The following is a 20,371-nucleotide window of genomic DNA, read 5'->3' as shown; positions in this document are numbered from 1 at the left end:
ATATGGCTTCACAATTTTACACTGAGGAATATTATTCTGAGAGTGTTCCACAATTCCCTTTTATTCAGTCATGTAACCGACCAGTTGCCAGTTAACCTAATTACTTGCAAAATGTTCCTCCAGCTGTTTCTTTTTAGTGCCACTTACTTTCCCAGTTTTTTGTTGCCTTTGTCCCATCGTTTTTGAGATGTGTCAGATTCAGACTGAGCTAGTATTTTTCTGGAAGCAAGAAAATGCAGCAACACAGGAAAATGTAAACCTTTGATATGTTTTTTTATATTCCCATGTGAAGAAAATATGGATTTATTTATGAGATCTGCAGATCGCTGCATTCTGTTTTTATTAACATTTTACAAACTGTTTCCACTTTTTTGGGATTTAGGTTATATTTATGGAATTATTGTAGAAAATCATTGATGGTATGTGTCAATCTTGACTAGCAAAGGTCCAAATCATGTACTTAGTAGTTTTCTTTTTTGTTTTGTTTTTTTAATTTGTATTTCCCATACATGGATCATTAGAAGTTTTTCTAGGAATGACTTTCCCTCAGGTTCACATTATTTCATCCACTAATGTGAACATGAGACAAACCAGAGCTACAAGGCCATTTTTCCCCTTTGACTTTCTTTGGTTTACCAATTGTCTATAGTGCAGAAAAGCAAAGCAAAGAATGTGAAACAGGAACATTTATTATGGAGTTCATACAAGGGTGAAGGTTCGAGGGAGTGGAGGATTTGACGTCAAGGAGGTTCAGCTTTGGCAATTTTCAACTTTTACCAGTCCTTTAGGTGGTTTGGGGCAATTCTGCAGCGCAGAGGGTTCATGAGAACACATGAACGGTGGTCATGTTAAGAATAAGCTTATTTTCTTGCTCTTAAAAAGATGACATTTAGGAAATGGAAGGTTTTAATTTGACAGTGATGACATGTATGGGTTTAGGTGGATCTGTCCAAGAAAACATGAAACCCAAAAGCAAAAAGCAATATCTGCGTATGTCTTGAAATGATTTGGATGAAATGATCACAGGGGCAAAAATAATCATCAGAACTGTCAGGGGTCAAATTTGTTTCAAGCCCTGCAAGTCAGTATTAGACCGATATAAAAACATGCAAACGTCCGCTGAATTTTAAATTTGCCGTATACAGTAAGTATCTCGAGGCTATGTGGGATCGGATGATTGTGGCAAACATTCTCGGAAAGCCTCTGCTACCTAAACTTACCGCCTGGAGCTCACGCTCCTCGAAGATCCTGGAGAGGATGAGGCGTCGCAGCGGCACCGTCATGATGAGGACGAAGGGGAACGCCAGGGAGGCCGCAGTAGACTTCACTACCCACAGAGCCACGATGCATGCCAGCTGGGTGATGGTAAACATGTTCATGCGCCATGTCTTCACCTGAAGAAACACACACATATTGGTCAGAGGGTTAGAAACCAGGAAATTACAGCACAGACAGATATATCCAGAGATGCACAAATCACATTTTTGGCTCCATCTAGTGGAAAATTCTGCATCTAATCTTTTTTTAAACATGCATGAGGGTTAGATTTTCTGTCTCTCTTTTTTTAAGAAATTCACCAGGGAAAATTTTGAATTACAAAGCCATTAAGATTGGATTTTAAGACATGGGAATGGTTGTAATTTATTTACAGTCTCATAGGCTTTATTGCAAGTTATCACGATAAGCAGCTGCAAAGTTGCTCTGGCTGTGAATGGGAGACATGTTAGCAGGGAGTGTTCCCTACATAACAAGATCTAAGCTTTTCTACGTGAGCTATTAGGTTGGAAACTGTGCTGTTAAAAAAAAATAATAGAGAGAGCAAGCATCTGCGCACTTGAGGACGTGCTGTTTAAGTTTCTGGTAAGACATGAAATACAATCCTACTATGTAGTCCCATGGAGAGTGTGTGTTTTCACGCACTGCTGCTGTGTGTACATCAAGATCCCACTACATCCCAGTTATAACTGTTTTTTTAACATCTAGGTAATCTGCTGCACATGTAAACACAGCAACTTTAGAAAAAGAGGTTATGTTTTTGAGTTGAAGGTGTTAAGTTGGTTTGATGGTGTTAAGATTAGCTGACCTGACAATATCGGAGCTTTGCTATTTTCCAGATATATCACATGTTGATGTACGAGTTATTTTTTTATTACACAAAGTATTCTGTGACCATGGCAGAGAGATAACCCGTCTCTATAAAGATGCAGGCTACTGTCACATTGCCTGTGCTGTTTGACCGCTTAACAAAAGTAATGAAACTCATAAAGACAGCCTGGCTGTGTGCGCCTTAATTTATTTCAAATTTCAGCAACAATATATTGGGCAAAGGATGTTGAAGACGGAGCTTCATCCAGAGGTTCATGGATGTAGTGAAGGAGGACATGCAGAGGGTTGGTGTGACAGAGGAGGATGTGTCTTCTTATAGAAGACTCTCTCGAGTATTGCAGGATCTTTACCTTTTAATATAAAGCATTTTGAGGCAATGCTATAGCCAGCTGATGCAATATAAATACTGAATGATTTACGGGAGGCAAAATTTACAAGGTTTTAGAATACAGCACAACACGACATGAAGTAACGCTAAAAGACTAAAATTAAGACATTTTTCTAGAATCTAGTTTTTATTTTTATCTTTTCTGATTTTTTTTGCTTTAATATTTGAATTAGATGTTTTAAATTACAGATGTAAATGGTTTGACACCAGTAATACAAAGAGTAGATAAAACTATGCTATAGTCTGACAGCTGCAGGTGAAATAAGAGGAATGGATGAATTAGTAACCAGATGGCCAGAAAATGAACTGTGCTTTTCCCTAAACTGTTGAGGTTACTCTCAGATTTGGGTCCAAACCCCAGGAAAAAACTCTTTCGAAACCAGGACTTTAAACCAGAAATCTGGTGTGCATGGTTTTCATTGGGATTTGTCATTATCCACTGTGACGTTGTAGTATGTCTCTGACTCTCAGCATCTAAGCCTCTCTGTTTTTCTTTTGATTTAACTCAAACGCTGAGGACGGACGTCATTTTGGTCCCGCAGTTGCTGCTCTGCTGGCTTTGGTTTCTCCATGTTACCGCTCATAATAGAGCAGAGGGCATGTAAACACTGCTATTGCGTGTGCTACCTTGGTGACGTAGATGTGGTCCGGGTGGTGCTTGGCAGGCGTGACCATAAGCGTTATGCGTTCGTACAGCTGGATGCCCGTCAGAGAGGTGACCCCCATGTACAGGAAGATCCCGAAGAGCACAGCCAGAGGGATGAGGCGGAGAATATCTGTCATCACTATGGACATACCTGATGGGCAAACAGGGATTTAAAGGGGGACTTTTAACATGATTTTACTGCATGCGTGCACAATAACTGGCAACTGTGGAGAAAATTATTCATTCAACAAGGGAACGGGAACGGCCCTTAAAAACAAACACGCTGTCGTGCCTTTTATTAGAAACACACTCCCTCTTCAGATGCCTTGGTTAAGATACTCTGAGGGCTAATCCAAACAGTCTTCTTCCTAATCCAAACAGCATTTCACTCAAACAAAAGCTCAACAATCATGATGACTCACCACGCCTGCATACCCAAACTGGATCAAACTAGACTTAAGATTGCTTCGGGAACCCTACCTTAATTGAAACAAGACTTTCAGTCGGCAAAACGCAATGAGTCAGTGGATGAAAAACAATGCTGCAATGTCAGGCAGTGCATTTTCACTTTCACAAAATTTTCTTCTTGTAGAACGACTGTCTCGGCTCATTTTGAAGACAAACAGAATGAAAAATCATTTTAAGCTGTTGTTGGGCTGAGTCAACCTTCATGAATGTCTAGACATGCAGGAGCTACAGAGCTGCCACTCTTCCAGCTCGCGTTTATTTACCTAGAAATAGCCACTGGTTCAGATTCGTGTTTTATTCCATCTTGAATATTGATCTGGTGTAAATTCTGATCCTTACACTTTCCTTACATAGAATGATAAGAAGTGTAATTCTGCCAGCCGATTACATTGTCTCCCCTTTTCAATTAATTTTAACTAAATTAAATAGGTTAATTTCTGCGTTAATGTTGGCAAACTCTTAAAAAACAACAGGCTTTATATGTTTTTCTGTAATTGGACAAAATAATTGCGTTTATTTTGACTTTGGAATTAATGTTGCTATACTTACTATGGCAGCAGCCACACAGTGTATATGCAATCATGTGAAAATGGACATTTTCACAGACTCTGTGCAAACCCCTGAAAGACCAAGTGCACCCCATTCAGTATCTTGTAGAGCCATCTTAACATTAAGTAACTTGAGGTAATCTTTTTCTGTCTGACTTAAGAAGAACTTTAGGGTTGATGTAGCTCATTAGGTATAGCAGGTCAACTATTTGAGGATTAATTTATGCACAGTTCTCCTTCCTTAATCTTTTCCTTTTCCTTTTGTTGATTTACTGCTATAATTTGGATCATTGTTCTGTTGCAAGACCCAATTTCAGCCAACCTTTAGTTTGGCTTTTGCCACAAGTGGCACAGTGCATTATTACCAAACATTATGACTCCACTCATATGTCCAAAGCACATTGTTCCAGAAGTCCTGTGGTTTGTTCAGATGCAAACTTTGCAAAGCTAAGTACACTATGTTCTTTCTTTTTACAGAGAAGAGGCTTTCTCCTAGCAACCCTTTCCAAACAAGCAATACTTGTTCAGTTTTTCTGATGTTGTCATGCACTTTAATATTTACCATGCGAATTGAGACCTGTAGAATCTGAGCTTTTGGGTTTTCTAACAGTGTCTCTGTGCACTGAAAAATCTGAGATCTGGCTGAATATGCTGGTCCGTCCACTCCTGGGGAAAATGTGGCATTGTAGTAACACATCCGAATGCTCCAGACCAGAAAACTACGAATACTGCTTTTATAGAAGTGTCCAAACTTGCTAAAGATCAGTTAGTCAAGTGCATTTGATTAGCAGCATCTGGCTACTACTTATCCTCTTAACTCCTCCGAAAGAAGTAATGGTTTAATTTGTTTTTCACAGGACTGCACAGATTCCTTAAAAAACGTTCTTTTCATTTGACTCGGCCACTGGCTTCACTTTCAGACTTTGAGGCTCCATTCTTGTGTTAAAGCACCTTAAAACTGCATTCCTTTTAATGGCCTGCAGTGGGGAGAAAATACCCCAACTCCTCAGCAATTAGGACCTTTTCCTAATGAGTTTATGGACTTAATTGATTATTTGAAATCTTACATAACAGAGCATGATACACATTTTTTTTTTTTTTAAAGAAATCGCAGTCAAAGTGCTGTAGACGTTCTAAACAACCATCTGTTTAGAAAGTCTGCAAATAAATATACATAAATGCAATGTATGTATATCTAAAACAACAGGCTTGATGTCAGGCCTTTCTAACTACAGTTGCTAAGCTATGATCAAAAAAGGAAGGGGGTGTGCTGCATAATCATTTGGTACTCCCCACTCCCATCCTTGCCTCTCCTCTTACCAACAAGCACAGCCACAAGAAGTCCGGTGAGCCTCTGCTCTTTCACCTCCTGGATCATGGGCTTTTCTCCAGGAGCCGTGGCCTTGCTCATCACTGTGAGCGCGTTAACATGAGTGACAGAGCGCACAGTGGCTGCCGTGAGCCACGGCAAGCCAAAAAGGGGGCAGAGGGCACCCAGGATGACAATGAGCAGGAGATCCAGATGGAAGCCGGAGCCTTTAACCAGCCGACGCTCCTTCTTACTGACTATCAACCTAAGATGTTGGAGGAACAAGACGAAAACAATAAAATGTTTATTTTAGTGAACATATTTCATGCACATGTACAGAATTCTTTGCAACTGTATATAATCATGGCGTGCGAACGTACGAAGTAATTTGAGTTTCCATGAAAATAAGAATGAACACAAGCAGGGCAGGAACAACAGACGCCCCCATCATCCAAGTGGGGAAGGGCTTCTTGTCACCAAAGGGGCTGATAAACCAACCTCTCTTATCAGGAGACGTGACAGAAAAACCTGATGGCACATTGAGTTTCTAAAAGAGAGAAAAAAAAAATCTGTTTTTAATACTGAAAAGAAAAATGTGTTAGAGCTTTTGAAAAATGTCTGCACTTGCTGTGCAGGATTTCTGTGATTAGCAGTGACGCTACCTGTGTGTAAGTGTCAGTAATGGCGTAATCCACCAGTACTGAAACTAAGATTGAGATCGGGATGCCAAAGTCACCGATAATCCTTCTGGCCTGGGGATATCAAGAAACCAAACATTAAATTAAAAGTGAAAATACATCCCAGATCTCATAAAGAGAAACATCACTTGAGCATAAGTCAAAGATTATGTAAAAAGAAGTCATGCAGAAGGGAACAACCTCCTGTTGAGTGGAAAAATGCTGATTTGAATTGCTTTTCATATGAATGAGTATAAATTATATGACTGATCTGCTCTTTTTTCATCAAAACAAACCACTTTAGCTATCAAGACTAGCCAGCAGTAGTTTGTCTGTAAAACAGAAGCTTAAAAACGTATTTGCATCACTGAATAACTGCACATAACCGTTTCAGTGCAGAGACAAAGATATTTACGATCTGAAATCACACAGCCTACCTGCCTCGTCTCATCTTAAGCTACAGTTTACCTTCAAATATAAACTGTGAAGTCTTGATACATGCTCTGTCATCCAGGTACAGAAATGCCAGAAATGTTCATCTGGAACAAGTGAGTTATTCAGTCTTAGCTCACTGCAGGTTTTCCCAAACTTATAAATGGTACAGTTGCATAACAGTCATTATGCATTCAACTGCGAATGAAGAATACATTTGTATGAGTGACAAAACATTTCTGTCCAGATGGACAGAATCAACCTTCTGACATAAACGCTGACGTTTTCCTCCACTAGGAGTGCTAAAGAGCAATGTTTCATATATGGCCCTTGTTCTTTCACAGCATGTCACACATCCCTGCTGAGGTTTGGACACCTTTCCACAATATTTAGTGGTAACAGCATGCAGAAAAGCCACAGAGGATGAAGTTTAAACAATACTGTTTCTAAAATATACAGTAAAATATGTATTTATTTAGAAAGTAAATGAAATTTAAATTTCAAGAAGATGTTTCACCTCTCATTCAAGAGGTGTCGTCACTTCTAAAACCAAATGGAAGAGAGTTTCAGAGAGGTATTTAAACCTTAGTGAGGGTTGCTGACCTCACCTGAGCCACGGTGTGAAAAAAGGTGTGGGTCCTTAACATCACCAGAGGTTTCGGCTGAAACCACTGTGACACCTTCCCTCACCCTATCATGAGCATTGTACTTTAGACCCAGCTGCAGCTTCAGACAAATACTGGTTTATCTCAAGGACAAAAGCTCCCAAACACAAGATAACAACACTGGAGGAAATCAATGACTGGTTGTGCCACAATTTTCTCCAGCTAAACAAAAACAAAACTGAGGTAATAGTCTTTGGCGCCAAAGAAAAACGATTACAGGTCACCAGAGAACTTCAATCTATACATCTAAAAACCACAAACCAGGCGAGAAATTTGGGTGTAGTGATGGATGCAGACCTAAACTTAGAAAAACACATTAAGACAATAACAAAGTCAGCTTACTATCACCTCAAGAATATATCAAGGATAAAAGATCTGATGTCTCAACAGGACCTGGAAAAACTAGTCCATGCATTCATCTTTAGTAGGCTTGATTACTGTAACAGCATCTTTACAGGTCTACCTAAAAAAATCAGTCAGACAACTACAGCTCATTCAGAACTCTGCTGCTCGAGTCCTCACTAAGACCAAAAAAGTGGACCACATCAGTCCAGCTCTGAGGTCCTTACACTGGCTGCCTGTCCGTCAGAGGATAGACTTTAAAGTTCTGATGCTGGCCTATAAAGCTCTGAATGGTTTAGGACCAAAATACATCAATGACCTCCTGACCCAGTATGAACCATCCAGATCCCTCAGGTCATCTGGATCCGGTCTTTTATCAGTTCCCAGAGTCAGAACCAGACACGGAGAAGCTGCATTCAGCTTTTATGCTCCTTATATCTGGAACAAACTCCCAGAAAGCCTCAGATCAGCTGAAACACTCAGTTTATTTAAATCCAGGTTGAAGACTCACCTGTTCTCAGCTGCATTTGAATAAAGCACCAAATCCACACTTTAAGCTTAAATTTCAAAACTTACATTAACTACTGATTTTATCTACTGTTCTGATTTTATCTGTTTTGATTTTATATACTGTTGTTTGTTTGTTTGTTTGTTTGTTAATTAGTTAGTTAGTTTATTTGCTTGTTTTATTCAATTTTAAATCATGCTTTTTATTTGTTCTTGTTTCTAATGTCTCTGTAAAGCACTTTGAATCACCTTGTTGTTGAATTGTGCTATACAAATAAACTTGCCTTGCCTTGCCTTGCCTGTGCATGCTGTGCAGAGCAGCACTATACTGTACACCCTCACCTAAAGGGTAAAGGTCACTCTTTCGACAACAAAGCGGGCTTGACAGAAGAGTAAAAGAAGCCATCTATGTGCCCTGTGTACAACCGTAATTAAACAGATGCGGTGGGTTATGACACCAACTGTCAGCCACCTACAATGCAGTCTTGAGATCTCTTCCCAAGCGCCTCAACCCCCACTCACAACACGTGTCAGCTGACCTTAATAGATCATATGATAGGGTGAGGGCAAGGTATCGCAGTGGTTTCACCCTTGTCTCCATTAAACATAAAGAAGTCCATTCACTTTAGACTTAGACTAGATGTAATAAAAAATGCTCTATAGAGTCCATTTATATTCTCATGAGAAGTATGATATGATTTGTTTGAAAGGATTAAAGGAAGTTTATTACCTTGCCACCTAAAAACCGGCTGTTTCGAAACTTCCTGAGAAAGAATGCAACAAAGAAAGTGCCCATCATGAGCACCAGAGAAAGAAGAGCAGTGTTAGGCTGGTTGTATATGGGATCATCAAAATTTTGAGACCCACTGGCGTCAGTGGGATACACTGCCATCAGTGGATGTTCCTTAAAAACCTGGAAGAAAAAAAAAGAAAGAGTAAATCTATACAATGTGACTGATTTTATTAGCATTTGCAGGACTGATTACTGTTTAAATTCTTACCTTGATGAGCTTAGAGAAAGTCTCATAGATGAAGATGAGGGAGATGAGGAAAGCGAAAATCTCCTGTGTAAAAGGTGAGATGTAGCGGACAAGGAAGCTACCCTCTGCTGCCACAATCACCAGGACGATGAAGATGAGCCAGAAGCCGATCCACACTCGACCAGTCAGGTACTCAAAGTTGTAGACCTGACAAAACTGAGTGAGAGGACAGATTAATCACCTGACAAGAGAAAAAGTACATGGGATGATATGAAGAGGGAGGCTTTGTGTTGTCATTGTCTTGTTAAAAGTCACCTTATAGAAGGCCTCTTCAAACACCAGTAAGGGTCCAGAGAAGCCAGTGATGAGAAGGGGTTGTCCAGCAAGCAGTGAGAATATAACTCCGATAGTTGCAGTGGAAACAATGAGTTCAGTCACTCCCATCATGCCCTCTGTTTTCTCTCCTGTATGTAGAAGTAGCCACACAGAGATAGACAAATTAGATGCAGTACATCAAAGAATATGGACTATATATTTTAAGTAAGTTTTGATTACCCAGGAGGCCTCCAAAGGTAATAGTGGGTGACAGTGCGGCAAAATAGATGAAGATGACAGCAGCAATGCACTGCATGTCCAGGGCGTCTTTTAAGTCGCTCACATATTGCGGGTAACGCCTGCGGATGTCGTGGATCAAACCTCCAAACAGCATTCCTGAGCGCTTTAATGGATCCACTTCCTGTTCTCCCTCCTCCTCCTCCTCAGGACTCACCTCTGTGGGCATTCATACAGGCATCACAGCATGAACAAACTAATATCCACGGACCATCCATGAGTAAAAAACAATAAACCACTGCAGTTCTTCAACTGGCCACTTGACGTTACCTCCAAAAGGGAGTCATTTCTTTTTGACCCTCATTTTAAAATGTCCAACTTTATAGTAGAAAGAAACGTCTCCTTTATAACAGCTGTACAGGGGGTAAATTATGTGCTTTATCTTCCATGCTTAAATTTTATTGCTGCTTTTTTTTTGCAAATATTAGTTCATTACTTCTGTGACTGACCAGTGGGTGCTAAAATACGTAGCGATTGATGCTAGCTGTTTATGATGCTAGTTACTGATATGGACCATTTGACCATATTTATGCTGCCGGTTGCTTTTGGAAAAGGCCATCCAAGAAGTCCAGCTTTTGTAAACAAAATTCTAGTATTTTATTTGGTTGTTAATTAGCTTGTATTGGTTTCTGTCTATATAGCCTATGCACATTCCTTGCTAACAAAGCTTTTTAGCATTTGGCTGATAACTTAACGATTCATTTGCTCTTCTAAATCTAATAATTTCTTCCTCCAAAAAACAAGGTAGTGAATGAATTTTATATTTTTTCTATTTACAATAGATTCTATGAAAACATCAGAACTTACAGAAGAGAAAAGACATGAGAATAGATTAGACACATTTCTTCTGTTGATTTGAGCCCTAATACACAAGTCTCAAGTGTCCAGGTGTCTAGTTGTTCACTGAAGTTTTCCAGCCTTTTCTGAACCAGTGCTGTCTGGAACAATTCAAGTACATTATTTTTTACCTTTGATTTCTGACTCTACTCCAATTAAGGAGCTGTGCTTCTTGAGCTCTCTTTCCTTTCTCTTCCGCAGCATCTGTTTCTGGAAGTCAGCCACTGTCTTCAGGAGGTCTTTTCCCTCCACGTCTGACGGTGGAATCACGATGCTGTAGTCCAGGAATTCATTGATGCCATTCAGGAGGTCTTGTCTGTCATCAGCAAAGTAGGCAACCTCATGGAAGTTCTAATCCAGAACAGAAGTGGATGGCCGTGACAGAAAAAGCAGGATAATTAGAAATCTGTGTGACTTGTCCAATTTTAACCCCCACTTTCTATCACTGGAAAGATATTATAGGATTCAAAACTATTTTGGTTTAGCAGATTATCATTATTAGTAAAAAAAATTACACACCTTAGAGCCTTAGAATAAGATTTGGAGGCTACCTTGTCTGACATGAGAGTGGAGAAAGAACGTCCAATTTCATGATAGTCCACGTTGGACTGACTGGGACCGAGAAGGACGAAAATAAATCGAACAGGGACGGGAACCTCAAGCACCGACTCCAGAAGGACTGCCTCGCTCAGCCTGACAAAGGCCATAGCCGGCTGCTCCAGAAATTCAACACAACCTTACAGAACAGGACAAAATAAAGAAATAAAAAAAACCTGCTTACTGATTTGATGTACTTCACAAGAAAAATATTGAGAGTGGCAGTTTGTGAGGCACAGCCAAATCAAGAAATTAGCATTATTCTCCCAGTGGTTTATAAAAACTGAAAAGAAAAACTCTGTCCCAAAGCTTACCAACTAAAACAATGACCGCCTCAGCGTCTTTGGGAATCTTGGCGAGAAGTTTCATAGATCTGGCTGTGGCTGGATGAGTCTCCGGCAGAGGGTGGAGGGATTTCTTGGAGGAAGAACAGTACAAAGATTACCCACATTACTGGCTAGCCAGGGTGATGTGATATAACAAAGAACTGCGCTAATAATGTGACATTATTCTTACATTTGTGGGAACGTAGGTATCAACAGTCACATCTCATTTCAAACCATTTTTTATGCCTCAAAAATATTTTTTAATAAGCTGGTTTAAATTTGCCAACATTTTAAGCTGAGGAGGAACAAGTTTTCGCAGCTAATATATCAAGATGCTTTAACCAGAAGCACCTGTACGCTGACTAAGAACTTAACTCAACACATGTGGCGCAGGGAGGCCTGCGTTCTCCGACTTCAAGAACTACTTACATGACCTCTGACCTTGTTAAGAAGCGTCTCAAAGGCCAAAGTGAGAGCCACGGGCCTCACATCAGGAATTTTGTGTAACCACGTTCAAAATCTGTGCTCACTGTGTGCTTCTTAGAACTTAATGCAAACCATAAACTAAAACAAGACAGCTCAGCATCCCTTTAATCTCCGTCCACTTAGATAGCTGTGTCCAATTACCCCGGTGGGATCTTGTCAGAGCTACTTAATCACTCACTTTGGCTTTGGTAGAGCCAATTTAACGCGCTGTCTGCCTGCACTGTTTCAACGACGTCACATTGTTTCATCGCCGAGACCCCATATTTCTCAGATCTCTGTCAGGAGCCTCTTAAAAATCAAATGAGCTGTGTAAATGACGTTAACTACAGAGACACTGACAATGTGTAACACATTAAAGAGAGAAGAGAAAACTTACAAACAGGCTAACAAAAACGTCTTGTTTGGGATCGTACACGGGTCCTTCGTGTTCGTGGTGCTCATCGTGCTCTTCGGACACCAATGGCTGGTTGGTGTCGTGGACGTGGTTGTGGTTGTAGCTGCCATGAAGACTGCTGGATGAGTGGTGGCGATGAAAACGATTTTTGTGATCGCTTAGATGGCTGCAAAAAAAAAAAAATATATATATATATACAAAGTATAATTTCCAGCTATGCCTGCAATATAATATAGTCACTAAACTGCAAAAAATGTTAATGTGATTAAAGTTAACATCACAATATTAAACAGCAATGAGCATCTTAACATGGAGGCTTTTGCAAATTAGCAGAACGCACAAAAGCACAACCAAGGCTGGGAAGGAGATTTGGGTCACAGTAAGAGAGCAGATTCTAATGATGATATAAGCAACCAATACCCGTCCACTCATTTCATTTGAATCCCAAAAGTCAATCTCATGTGAGAGCCAAATAAGGGCTAAGAGATCATCAAAGTTATCAAATTGTTATATACATTCTCATTTCGAAATGCCAGTTGCAGTTGTTATCTCATCCATAGATATGGCCAGCAACTGCCATCCTATACTGTCTGCAAGGAAAAGCCTGCACAGTGATAGGAAACTGGAGGCTGGACATTGAGATGGGGATTTCAGGTCCTATCTCCAACACTTGAACCTATGCAGACTCATACTTGTGGTGGTACAAAATAGACTACCGGTGTAACATTTCAATGCCTAAATCTAACCAGACAGTGAATGAAAACAAAAGTCAGTGAGTAAAAGTGAAAGGCCAAGAAAGTTACCTTCAAAAGGAGGTGGTCGAACTCGAGATGAAGGTTATGGGATTATGCTACCAACAACTCCCCCAACTGTGCTTACTTTTGTTGCTGCTTTAGAACGGAAACACGCTTCTGTCAACGAGGCGGCACCTCCAAAATTAAATGTGTTAACTGCCCGAGCCTGCTCGTAGCTGGAGACAGCTAAGAACTGGTGATACCAAATGATAAGGGTCATTCAGGGGAATAAGAACAACGGAAATAGTCTGAATCAAATTTGGTGCAAGTCCAGTCTTGTAAATGTCAACATTTTTCCATGACATTAATAAATACCTACGTGAACTTTCACAAGACCTGAAATTCCAGTGGGTGCTTCTGCAAGCACTTTTTCAAAGGTAAGAATCAGAAATATAATCTTAACTCAAAGCCTCCAGAAGGTGCAGCTGCTTTTACTATTATTTAATAACTACTGTTTTCAAGGCCAAAAATATCCATGCTCAATTGCCTAATGCTAAGGACAGCTTAATCATTTTTAAGTGGGCTGCAGAATTACCTGGATTCTAGAAATGCTCAAAACAGCTGTGCTTCTTATTCACCTAATCCATCTTTTGTTCATTTAATGTGTTGACCATCTTTACCTCATGCGGCTGCAGTGGAGGTCATAAATCTTAGAAAAGTCATCAGCAAAATCCTTCCAAAATTAAACCGCTTTGCAGCTAATCAGAAAGCGGTTTCAGGAAAATCTGAGTTGACACATTAACGTGATATTTGCATTACGGTATCAATAAAAGAGCCAGAGACTGACCTTTGTAGCCCTTATTTTCTCTGCTTTCTTTGCGTGTGATGTTAAGCACATTTCACCCCACTTAAAGACGAGTTTTTAAGCATGTCAAACTGGCCAAGTTTCACTACATCACTGTTCAGTCCACTGGTGACATCACCTCACTCATTAGGCCCACATGGTCCAATAAGACTGCGCTCAAATTGGAAGAGACAGTGCCCCAAGACAAAAGAACGAAGTGTGACACTGAAGTCAATTGCACACAAAACGTTTCCAAAGGATCCTTAAAGTGGTCTGAGTAAGCGATGAGCTAAATCCTAGCAGCACTTCAGTGTGATTTTATTCCACGTCATAAATCTGATCTTTTAGCCTAGCGATGACTCTAATGACGGAGTGTTCTTTTCCCTGTGGAACCAGCCAGTGACATGCTGGGAATTTATGCGAAAAGGCAGTGAAATGTGGAACGAATGCATGAAGGCCCGCTGCTAAGAACGTCCACTGGCCTGCTTCTTCTGAGTGCATCTGCTGTGGCGCTTTGTGAGCATGTGTGCAAAATATGTAAAAAAGAACTGTAAATGTTGCCATGTTCGCTATAATCCATGGGTCTAACTAAGGTCACCACACCATTATCCAGGAGAGATTCTTCTTCTTCAAATCCAGGCTGTACCATTCTGCCTTAAAAAAAGGGGGGAACCTGGCAGGACTGAGGTTCTATGCAGTCAGGAGAAAAAGGGACATTCTGAGCTCCTTGTAAAGTATAACAATAACAGGCGTGAGGGAAAATTCAACACCAGTTGACAAAACTGTCTCACTCCAAGTTCAAAAGTTGTTCTGGAATGCGCTTGTCTTCCTTATCTTATTTTCTATACTACTTCCACCTAAGTACAAAAGCATCATTTTAGAAAAGCAAAAGTCACAGGAGCTCTTGAGTTAAATATCATAAGCTGCAGAACAGGATTTAGATTTGTTTCTATTAATATTAATTGGAGGCTTTGTGAGTAAGATGGCAACATTGTATGTACTTCTGACAGGCAGGGCTCGTCTTTCCTCTGGTAATTTAGCCAACATTTACTTGACTTGTTTCCAGTCTCTAGTTATGTAACTGTAAAATGTAATTCGCTGTGTTATAGAGCGCTATTCGATTGGCCACGTGTATCACAGTTTAGCTGTCGCGTCAATGCCAGGGCAAATCAATGAGTGGCAATATCAGGGAGCACTGGAGTCACAGTTCCATGCTTTTATTTGTTTGACTTGGGTACAGGATGTAAGTAACTATATCCTCACGTGTTTTGTGAATAGCTAGTTAAATATTACTTTTTTGAATTCGGATTATGACAACGAAAAGCACGTTCTAGTGTCCTATGATTACCACCACCTTCCCATATCTACTCATATACACTTCCGCTGGTTTAACAGCATCACACCCAATAATTTCCAACAACACCATCGATCCAGCAGTGGCAGGCTTAGACTTACTAATGCAGAAAAAAGCAAAGCGCTGAAAACTCCTCGGCTCAAATAACAGCTGAGCCAGCTAGAAAGAAACAGGAAACATTTGAAATGAAAACACGTATAGTTTTTTAGGAAAAAAGTAAGCCTGGATTTATAAAGTGAATTTTGGGGACACATAAATTTTACACTCTCCTTTTCACTCTCGGTGCGTAGGAATCAGCAACGGTCTTAAACAAAGGCAAAGATCAAACATCCAGGAAGGACCACACAACGAAGACTCAAACGCCAAGTCTAACAGCACAGGCTTTAACACTCAGTACAGATACAGCCCAGTCTTGACATTTGCAGTTCAGTCAACCCGGGGAAGTACAGCAGTTGATGAGCCAAGTCTTGTTAAATGTCACTTTTTGGAAATTCCCAGCTCAGTTCCCCTGAGTTGAATTTTTTTTTTCTCTCCTCTGTGGGATAATGATTAATGAGCAGGAAGGCTTGGATCTAATTCTTCATACGACCAAACCTACAATCCAGGGTCAGAATGTAAACAAAGCTGCATCCACAGTACCCTAAATTGACAGGTTGGTTAATACATGGGTAAAGAACCAACTAAATCTCACTGATTTTAGGGAATATCTCATGAAACAGAAGTCAAGGGATAAACAGGAAGCTTTTTTTCTCAAAGATCCAAAGATAAACATGTTAAGGAAGCACATTCTCATTAAGCTACTGTAAATCCAAACGCATAAAGAACACTTAAACAACCTTTTCTTAACATGAGTGTGTTACATGTTAATATGATCTTTACTCAGGGTCAGGCACAAAGTCAAAAAGAGCCTTAACCAGACTCCTTTCAAATATTTCAAGAAAGCTAAATGGTTTGCTCTTCTGTGTCCCCTGACACAATGAGAACTTTCGGAAAAACTTACACACCAAGTCACATCTTTTTTTCTGCTCTCTATCTGTCAGAGCTAGTGCACACACTGGCACACACGCCTACAAACATAAAGCAGCAGCAGCACACAGGATGACACCCTGTGTTACAAAAATCGAAGGTGGTGTTAGCATTTTAACTAGTCTTTATAATTAAACTGCTGCAAACCAATCGGGGAAAACAATCACTTTTATTTCTCTGATTCACTGCTCTGCTCGGCTTTTATTTTTCATCTCTTTTCCATTAACTTGAAACATCTTCTCCTTGAACTGTGGTTCTTCACTGTTTACCACCGCAGGAAATAATGTTATGAATTGGTGATGCACTCAATCAGGCACAGCCTAATGCTAGTGTCAGCCTGGTTACTGACCTGTGTTTGAGAAGCAGGGCCCGAAGAACGTTGGGCCTATCCTCGGCTCTGATCTGATCGGAAATGATCATCGTCTCCACGACCAGGTGGGCGATGCCGGGCAGAGAGGTCTGTTCGAGGTCCAATAGGATGGCACCTAGAGAAGAAAGGCCAACCCAAACAAGTCGCTGCTGCAACTTTATTCAGTCTTAAGGGGAAGAAACAGTTTTAAGCAAGCTTGAAACAAAGCAGGAAACAATTTGCGGTTTTCTGCATATCACAGTTATGTTTGTGAATTTCATTTCAGCTGCACATACGATAAACTGCATGACTGATAACGTGATGCTTGCTGGACACACACAGGAGCTTTTTACCATGTGTGATGGTGCGGCGAAGCTCCAGCAAGCTGCGGAAGGACAGCGAGGCCACATGAGGTTTTCCCCAGCGGTCCGTCTCATCGTCCACATCCTCCTCGAACTTGATCCAGCGAGCGCGCTCCTTCCATCGCATTTCATGGTCCTTCTCCACAATCAGCTCGTTCAGCTCCACAAACAACTGGAGATAAAACAGGGCAGAAACATAAGCGCTAAAGCACACGCTTGACCCGTTACACGTACCTGTCTAAGATTACTTTTGGAATATGTTTGACAACTGTGTTATGAGGGTGTAACTCAGTGGGGAAAAACATGTCTATCACGTTGTTTATAATCCATGATCAAGTTCCTTGGAACGCATTTAAAGCTGTGAAAATCCCCCCAACTTCTTTTCCAAGTTCCTATCTTCAATACAGTTTGTTTACCAAAACATACACGGAGAAAGAATAAAATAATGATTGAAGACAGTGCACACAGCACACTCAACCAGCTAAGAGAAAGGCTGTGTGCATCATGCACTCGCTGTCTTTGGACAGAACTATGAAGAATAAAGTGGTCTAGAGGGACAATCTGTTACATTTTTAAAAAGAATGACTTTTTTCCTCAGAGCAACACAATTTTTGTTTTTGACTGTCAAACTCAGAAGAAACAAATATGCACTTTGTGCTTAAGCTACAGTAAGACTACACTTGGGACCTGTAATTAAAGCTCTACTGCTCAATACTTATACTAATACTAACTAGGATTGTGTGTGAGAAAGGGGAAAAGCATACACAAAATTATCCCCCACTTTGCAATTCCCCTGAGCATTGCTGATCTATTTTCGCCTTTTCAAGCTTTTAGTTTTGGTTTGTCTGTCTACAGTTTATATCTGCATGTTGGTTATTTCTCAATCCTTTCATCAACCTTTTTTCAAACACAGACTGTAAATGGATAAAGCCATCGTGACACAACTTATTGCTTAGCAAAGGTCATTCTAGAAGCACCAGCTTTTTCAAAAAGGAACCAGTCTGACCGAGAAACTGGAACACAAGAGACATTTAAATGATAGCAACTTGTTAACTGAATATACCTCGATTTAATTTCTTTTTTGACTGTAATGAAGACCATTATTTACAAAAAGAACATCATGTTATAATCAGCAAGACTTGAAACCATGAACTCGTGAGGAAGGTGTTTACTTCAGTCACAGGTCACGAGACAAGGGCTGTTCTCCCATAGACTTCTATGGAAATTAGTTTCATTATGTAGCTAGAGGAGATGCCCCCTGCTGGAAATTAAAAACAATGCGGGTTAAAGGCACTTGCATATTAAATGATAATTTCAGCCACAGAAGCTACATCCATCTCTTATAATCACTTTTGGAGAGCAGCAGGGAGATGTTAGTGGTGTCATGTATTTAATATATATTCTTAGCACTTATTTGCTGATTATATTGTTTTATGTATAAGAGAGGCCCAACTCTGAGTACAGTCTGTGCCAAAACGTACTGACAGGAAACTGCATGCTTTTGCAGAGAATATGAGCTGCAGGCAGAAAGTGAAACTAAGTAGTGTTTGATTGAAACTTAAAGTGTGCGTGACGTGTAGAGGAAGTATATAAATAGACCACTTTGAGCCGTGTCTTTCTTTGCCGTTAAGAGAATACACAAGAACTGGATTTAATACTTGGTGCCGTGACCCGGATTCTTTTGTGGCTGAGGGGACTAATTCGGAATTTAAGGTACGATCTGATATGAGGCAAAAAAGGTAAAGCCATTGTACAGTGTCTCCTTTTGTAACTTGCTAGCAGCCTTTGGATCACTTATTAGTTAAAGGACAAGATATTTTCCCTGCAGCACCTTTATTACACAGTAAAAATGTCAGTAACAATCTCAGTTGTTGTCACTGTTTATCTCTGCCACTGTGCCAACACAATATTATTTAACACTGTTTAAGGGTAGAATTCTTAACAAAGCAAGCTATTTAAAGAAAGTTCACTCATGAACCAAAGAAGTTTCTTTATGATGCTATCATAATAAAATCGAAGACTCACAGTCATAGAAACAACTATCAGGAGGCTGTGAGCCCCAGCACATGTGCAAAAGTACTCACATCTGACTGTGTCCCTGCAACAGTATATGTCTCCAGGACCACATTTTGTCATGCTGACGCACAAAAAACAAAAACTATAACACAGTGAAAAGAACACCAGCTATGCTACTGCATGTGATTAAAAAAGTAAGCAAAACAAAACGTGGCTGTCACCGCGCTGCAAACCTCGTGAGTTTTCTTTTCCGAAGCCCTCTTCTTCTTCTTCAGGCTGGACAGCGGCGTAGAACTGTTGCTGGTTCGGCTCATGTGACATCGGGACGACTTCTTCACCAGGTGCCGACGCACCCCAGGGTTATCCTCAAATCTGTGACCTAGTGTTGTCGAATCAGAATGTAAGAGGTCAGAAGTGCTAAGTCATGATGTCTGGATTATTAGTAAACAACCCGAATATGTACATTTAGTAAGAGGTAGGCTGAAATGCTTTTTTAAGTGTGTGTTTAATTATAAAATGTGCTCCATACTGGAACGTCCAATAACATAAGGCACAGACTACACAGTATTGTGTGGAACAGGAAATTATTACAGAAGAGGAGGTTTTACGCACAAACATTTGTCAGTTCATAAAAACTATATTCAAATTCAATTTCCTCGACCTGCCAATCACATGTTATTGAATTTTGGATGAGGCAGCCTTGGCAACGACTCTCCATTCAACAGAGGGGGAAGATTGGGTGGTCCCTAAATTTGAATAAAGGGAATGGAAATCTAAAGCTAGCATAGCTTTTCCACATATGTGGAAATATGTTTAGAGAGAAATTATTTCAAGTTCTGATTATCATAATCTATTTACAATTCATTACAAAACTAAAGAAACACAGGTTGGTGGATCTGGTTTGTGTATGCCAAAGTAATGGTGGACTGTACTGCTGCCGACCAGCCAGAGCGGCCAGTGCATGAAAATAATTTCTTCCTGAGTAAACACTGTCTTTTTTAATTTTTCTCCCTGAGCAGTTGGAGGCCAAGTGTTTGTGTGTGCACAAACTGCTGTTAGTGTTCCATCCTGCTGCGTCATGCCTTCCTTGGGGAAACAGAGAGAATGGAAATGAAAATGAAGTTAAGCTACATTTTATTTTGTAAAGTCTCCCAGGCAAAAACCTCTGAAGGTTGGCCTTGTTTGAACTGCCTCAGCTGATCTGGATGAGCTGTTTTTTTCTCACCACAGGGCAGGGCAAAGAAAGGGCATTCCAGTGTAGGTGAAAAGGACATTCTATCCATCTTCTTGAACTCGTTGAACCCATGTCAGACTTTCTCCAAACTCGCAGAGAAACCATGACTTAGATGCCCAATGATACCTGAAC

General features: G+C 40.3%; 1 protein-coding gene across 1 annotated transcript in view; it reads right to left on the bottom strand.

The window, feature by feature from the left end:
* Positions 1–20,371, bottom strand: part of slc4a3 (solute carrier family 4 member 3) — a 65,735-nt gene that overhangs the window by 8,274 nt on the left and 37,090 nt on the right. Inside the window, exons 7-22 of the mRNA XM_080903700.1 lie at positions 19,239–19,384; positions 16,981–17,161; positions 16,628–16,763; positions 12,303–12,486; positions 11,429–11,531; positions 11,069–11,253; positions 10,649–10,868; positions 9,624–9,839; positions 9,384–9,532; positions 9,090–9,284; positions 8,819–9,001; positions 6,128–6,217; positions 5,846–6,012; positions 5,477–5,730; positions 3,122–3,291; positions 1,221–1,394 (exon numbers count right to left, since the gene is read on the bottom strand). Coding sequence (XP_080759826.1) covers positions 1,221–1,394; positions 3,122–3,291; positions 5,477–5,730; positions 5,846–6,012; positions 6,128–6,217; positions 8,819–9,001; positions 9,090–9,284; positions 9,384–9,532; positions 9,624–9,839; positions 10,649–10,868; positions 11,069–11,253; positions 11,429–11,531; positions 12,303–12,486; positions 16,628–16,763; positions 16,981–17,161; positions 19,239–19,384 — 2,753 coding nt within the window. The remainder of the gene's footprint in view (positions 1–1,220; positions 1,395–3,121; positions 3,292–5,476; positions 5,731–5,845; positions 6,013–6,127; positions 6,218–8,818; positions 9,002–9,089; positions 9,285–9,383; positions 9,533–9,623; positions 9,840–10,648; positions 10,869–11,068; positions 11,254–11,428; positions 11,532–12,302; positions 12,487–16,627; positions 16,764–16,980; positions 17,162–19,238; positions 19,385–20,371) is intronic.

This window comes from Rhamphochromis sp. 'chilingali' (assembly GCF_963969265.1).
Source record: "Rhamphochromis sp. 'chilingali' genome assembly, chromosome: 14".
NCBI classification, from domain to species: Eukaryota; Metazoa; Chordata; class Actinopteri; order Cichliformes; family Cichlidae; genus Rhamphochromis; species Rhamphochromis sp. 'chilingali'.
Note: the sequence above shows the minus strand (reverse complement) of the source record. Positions and strands in the feature narration are given on the sequence as shown.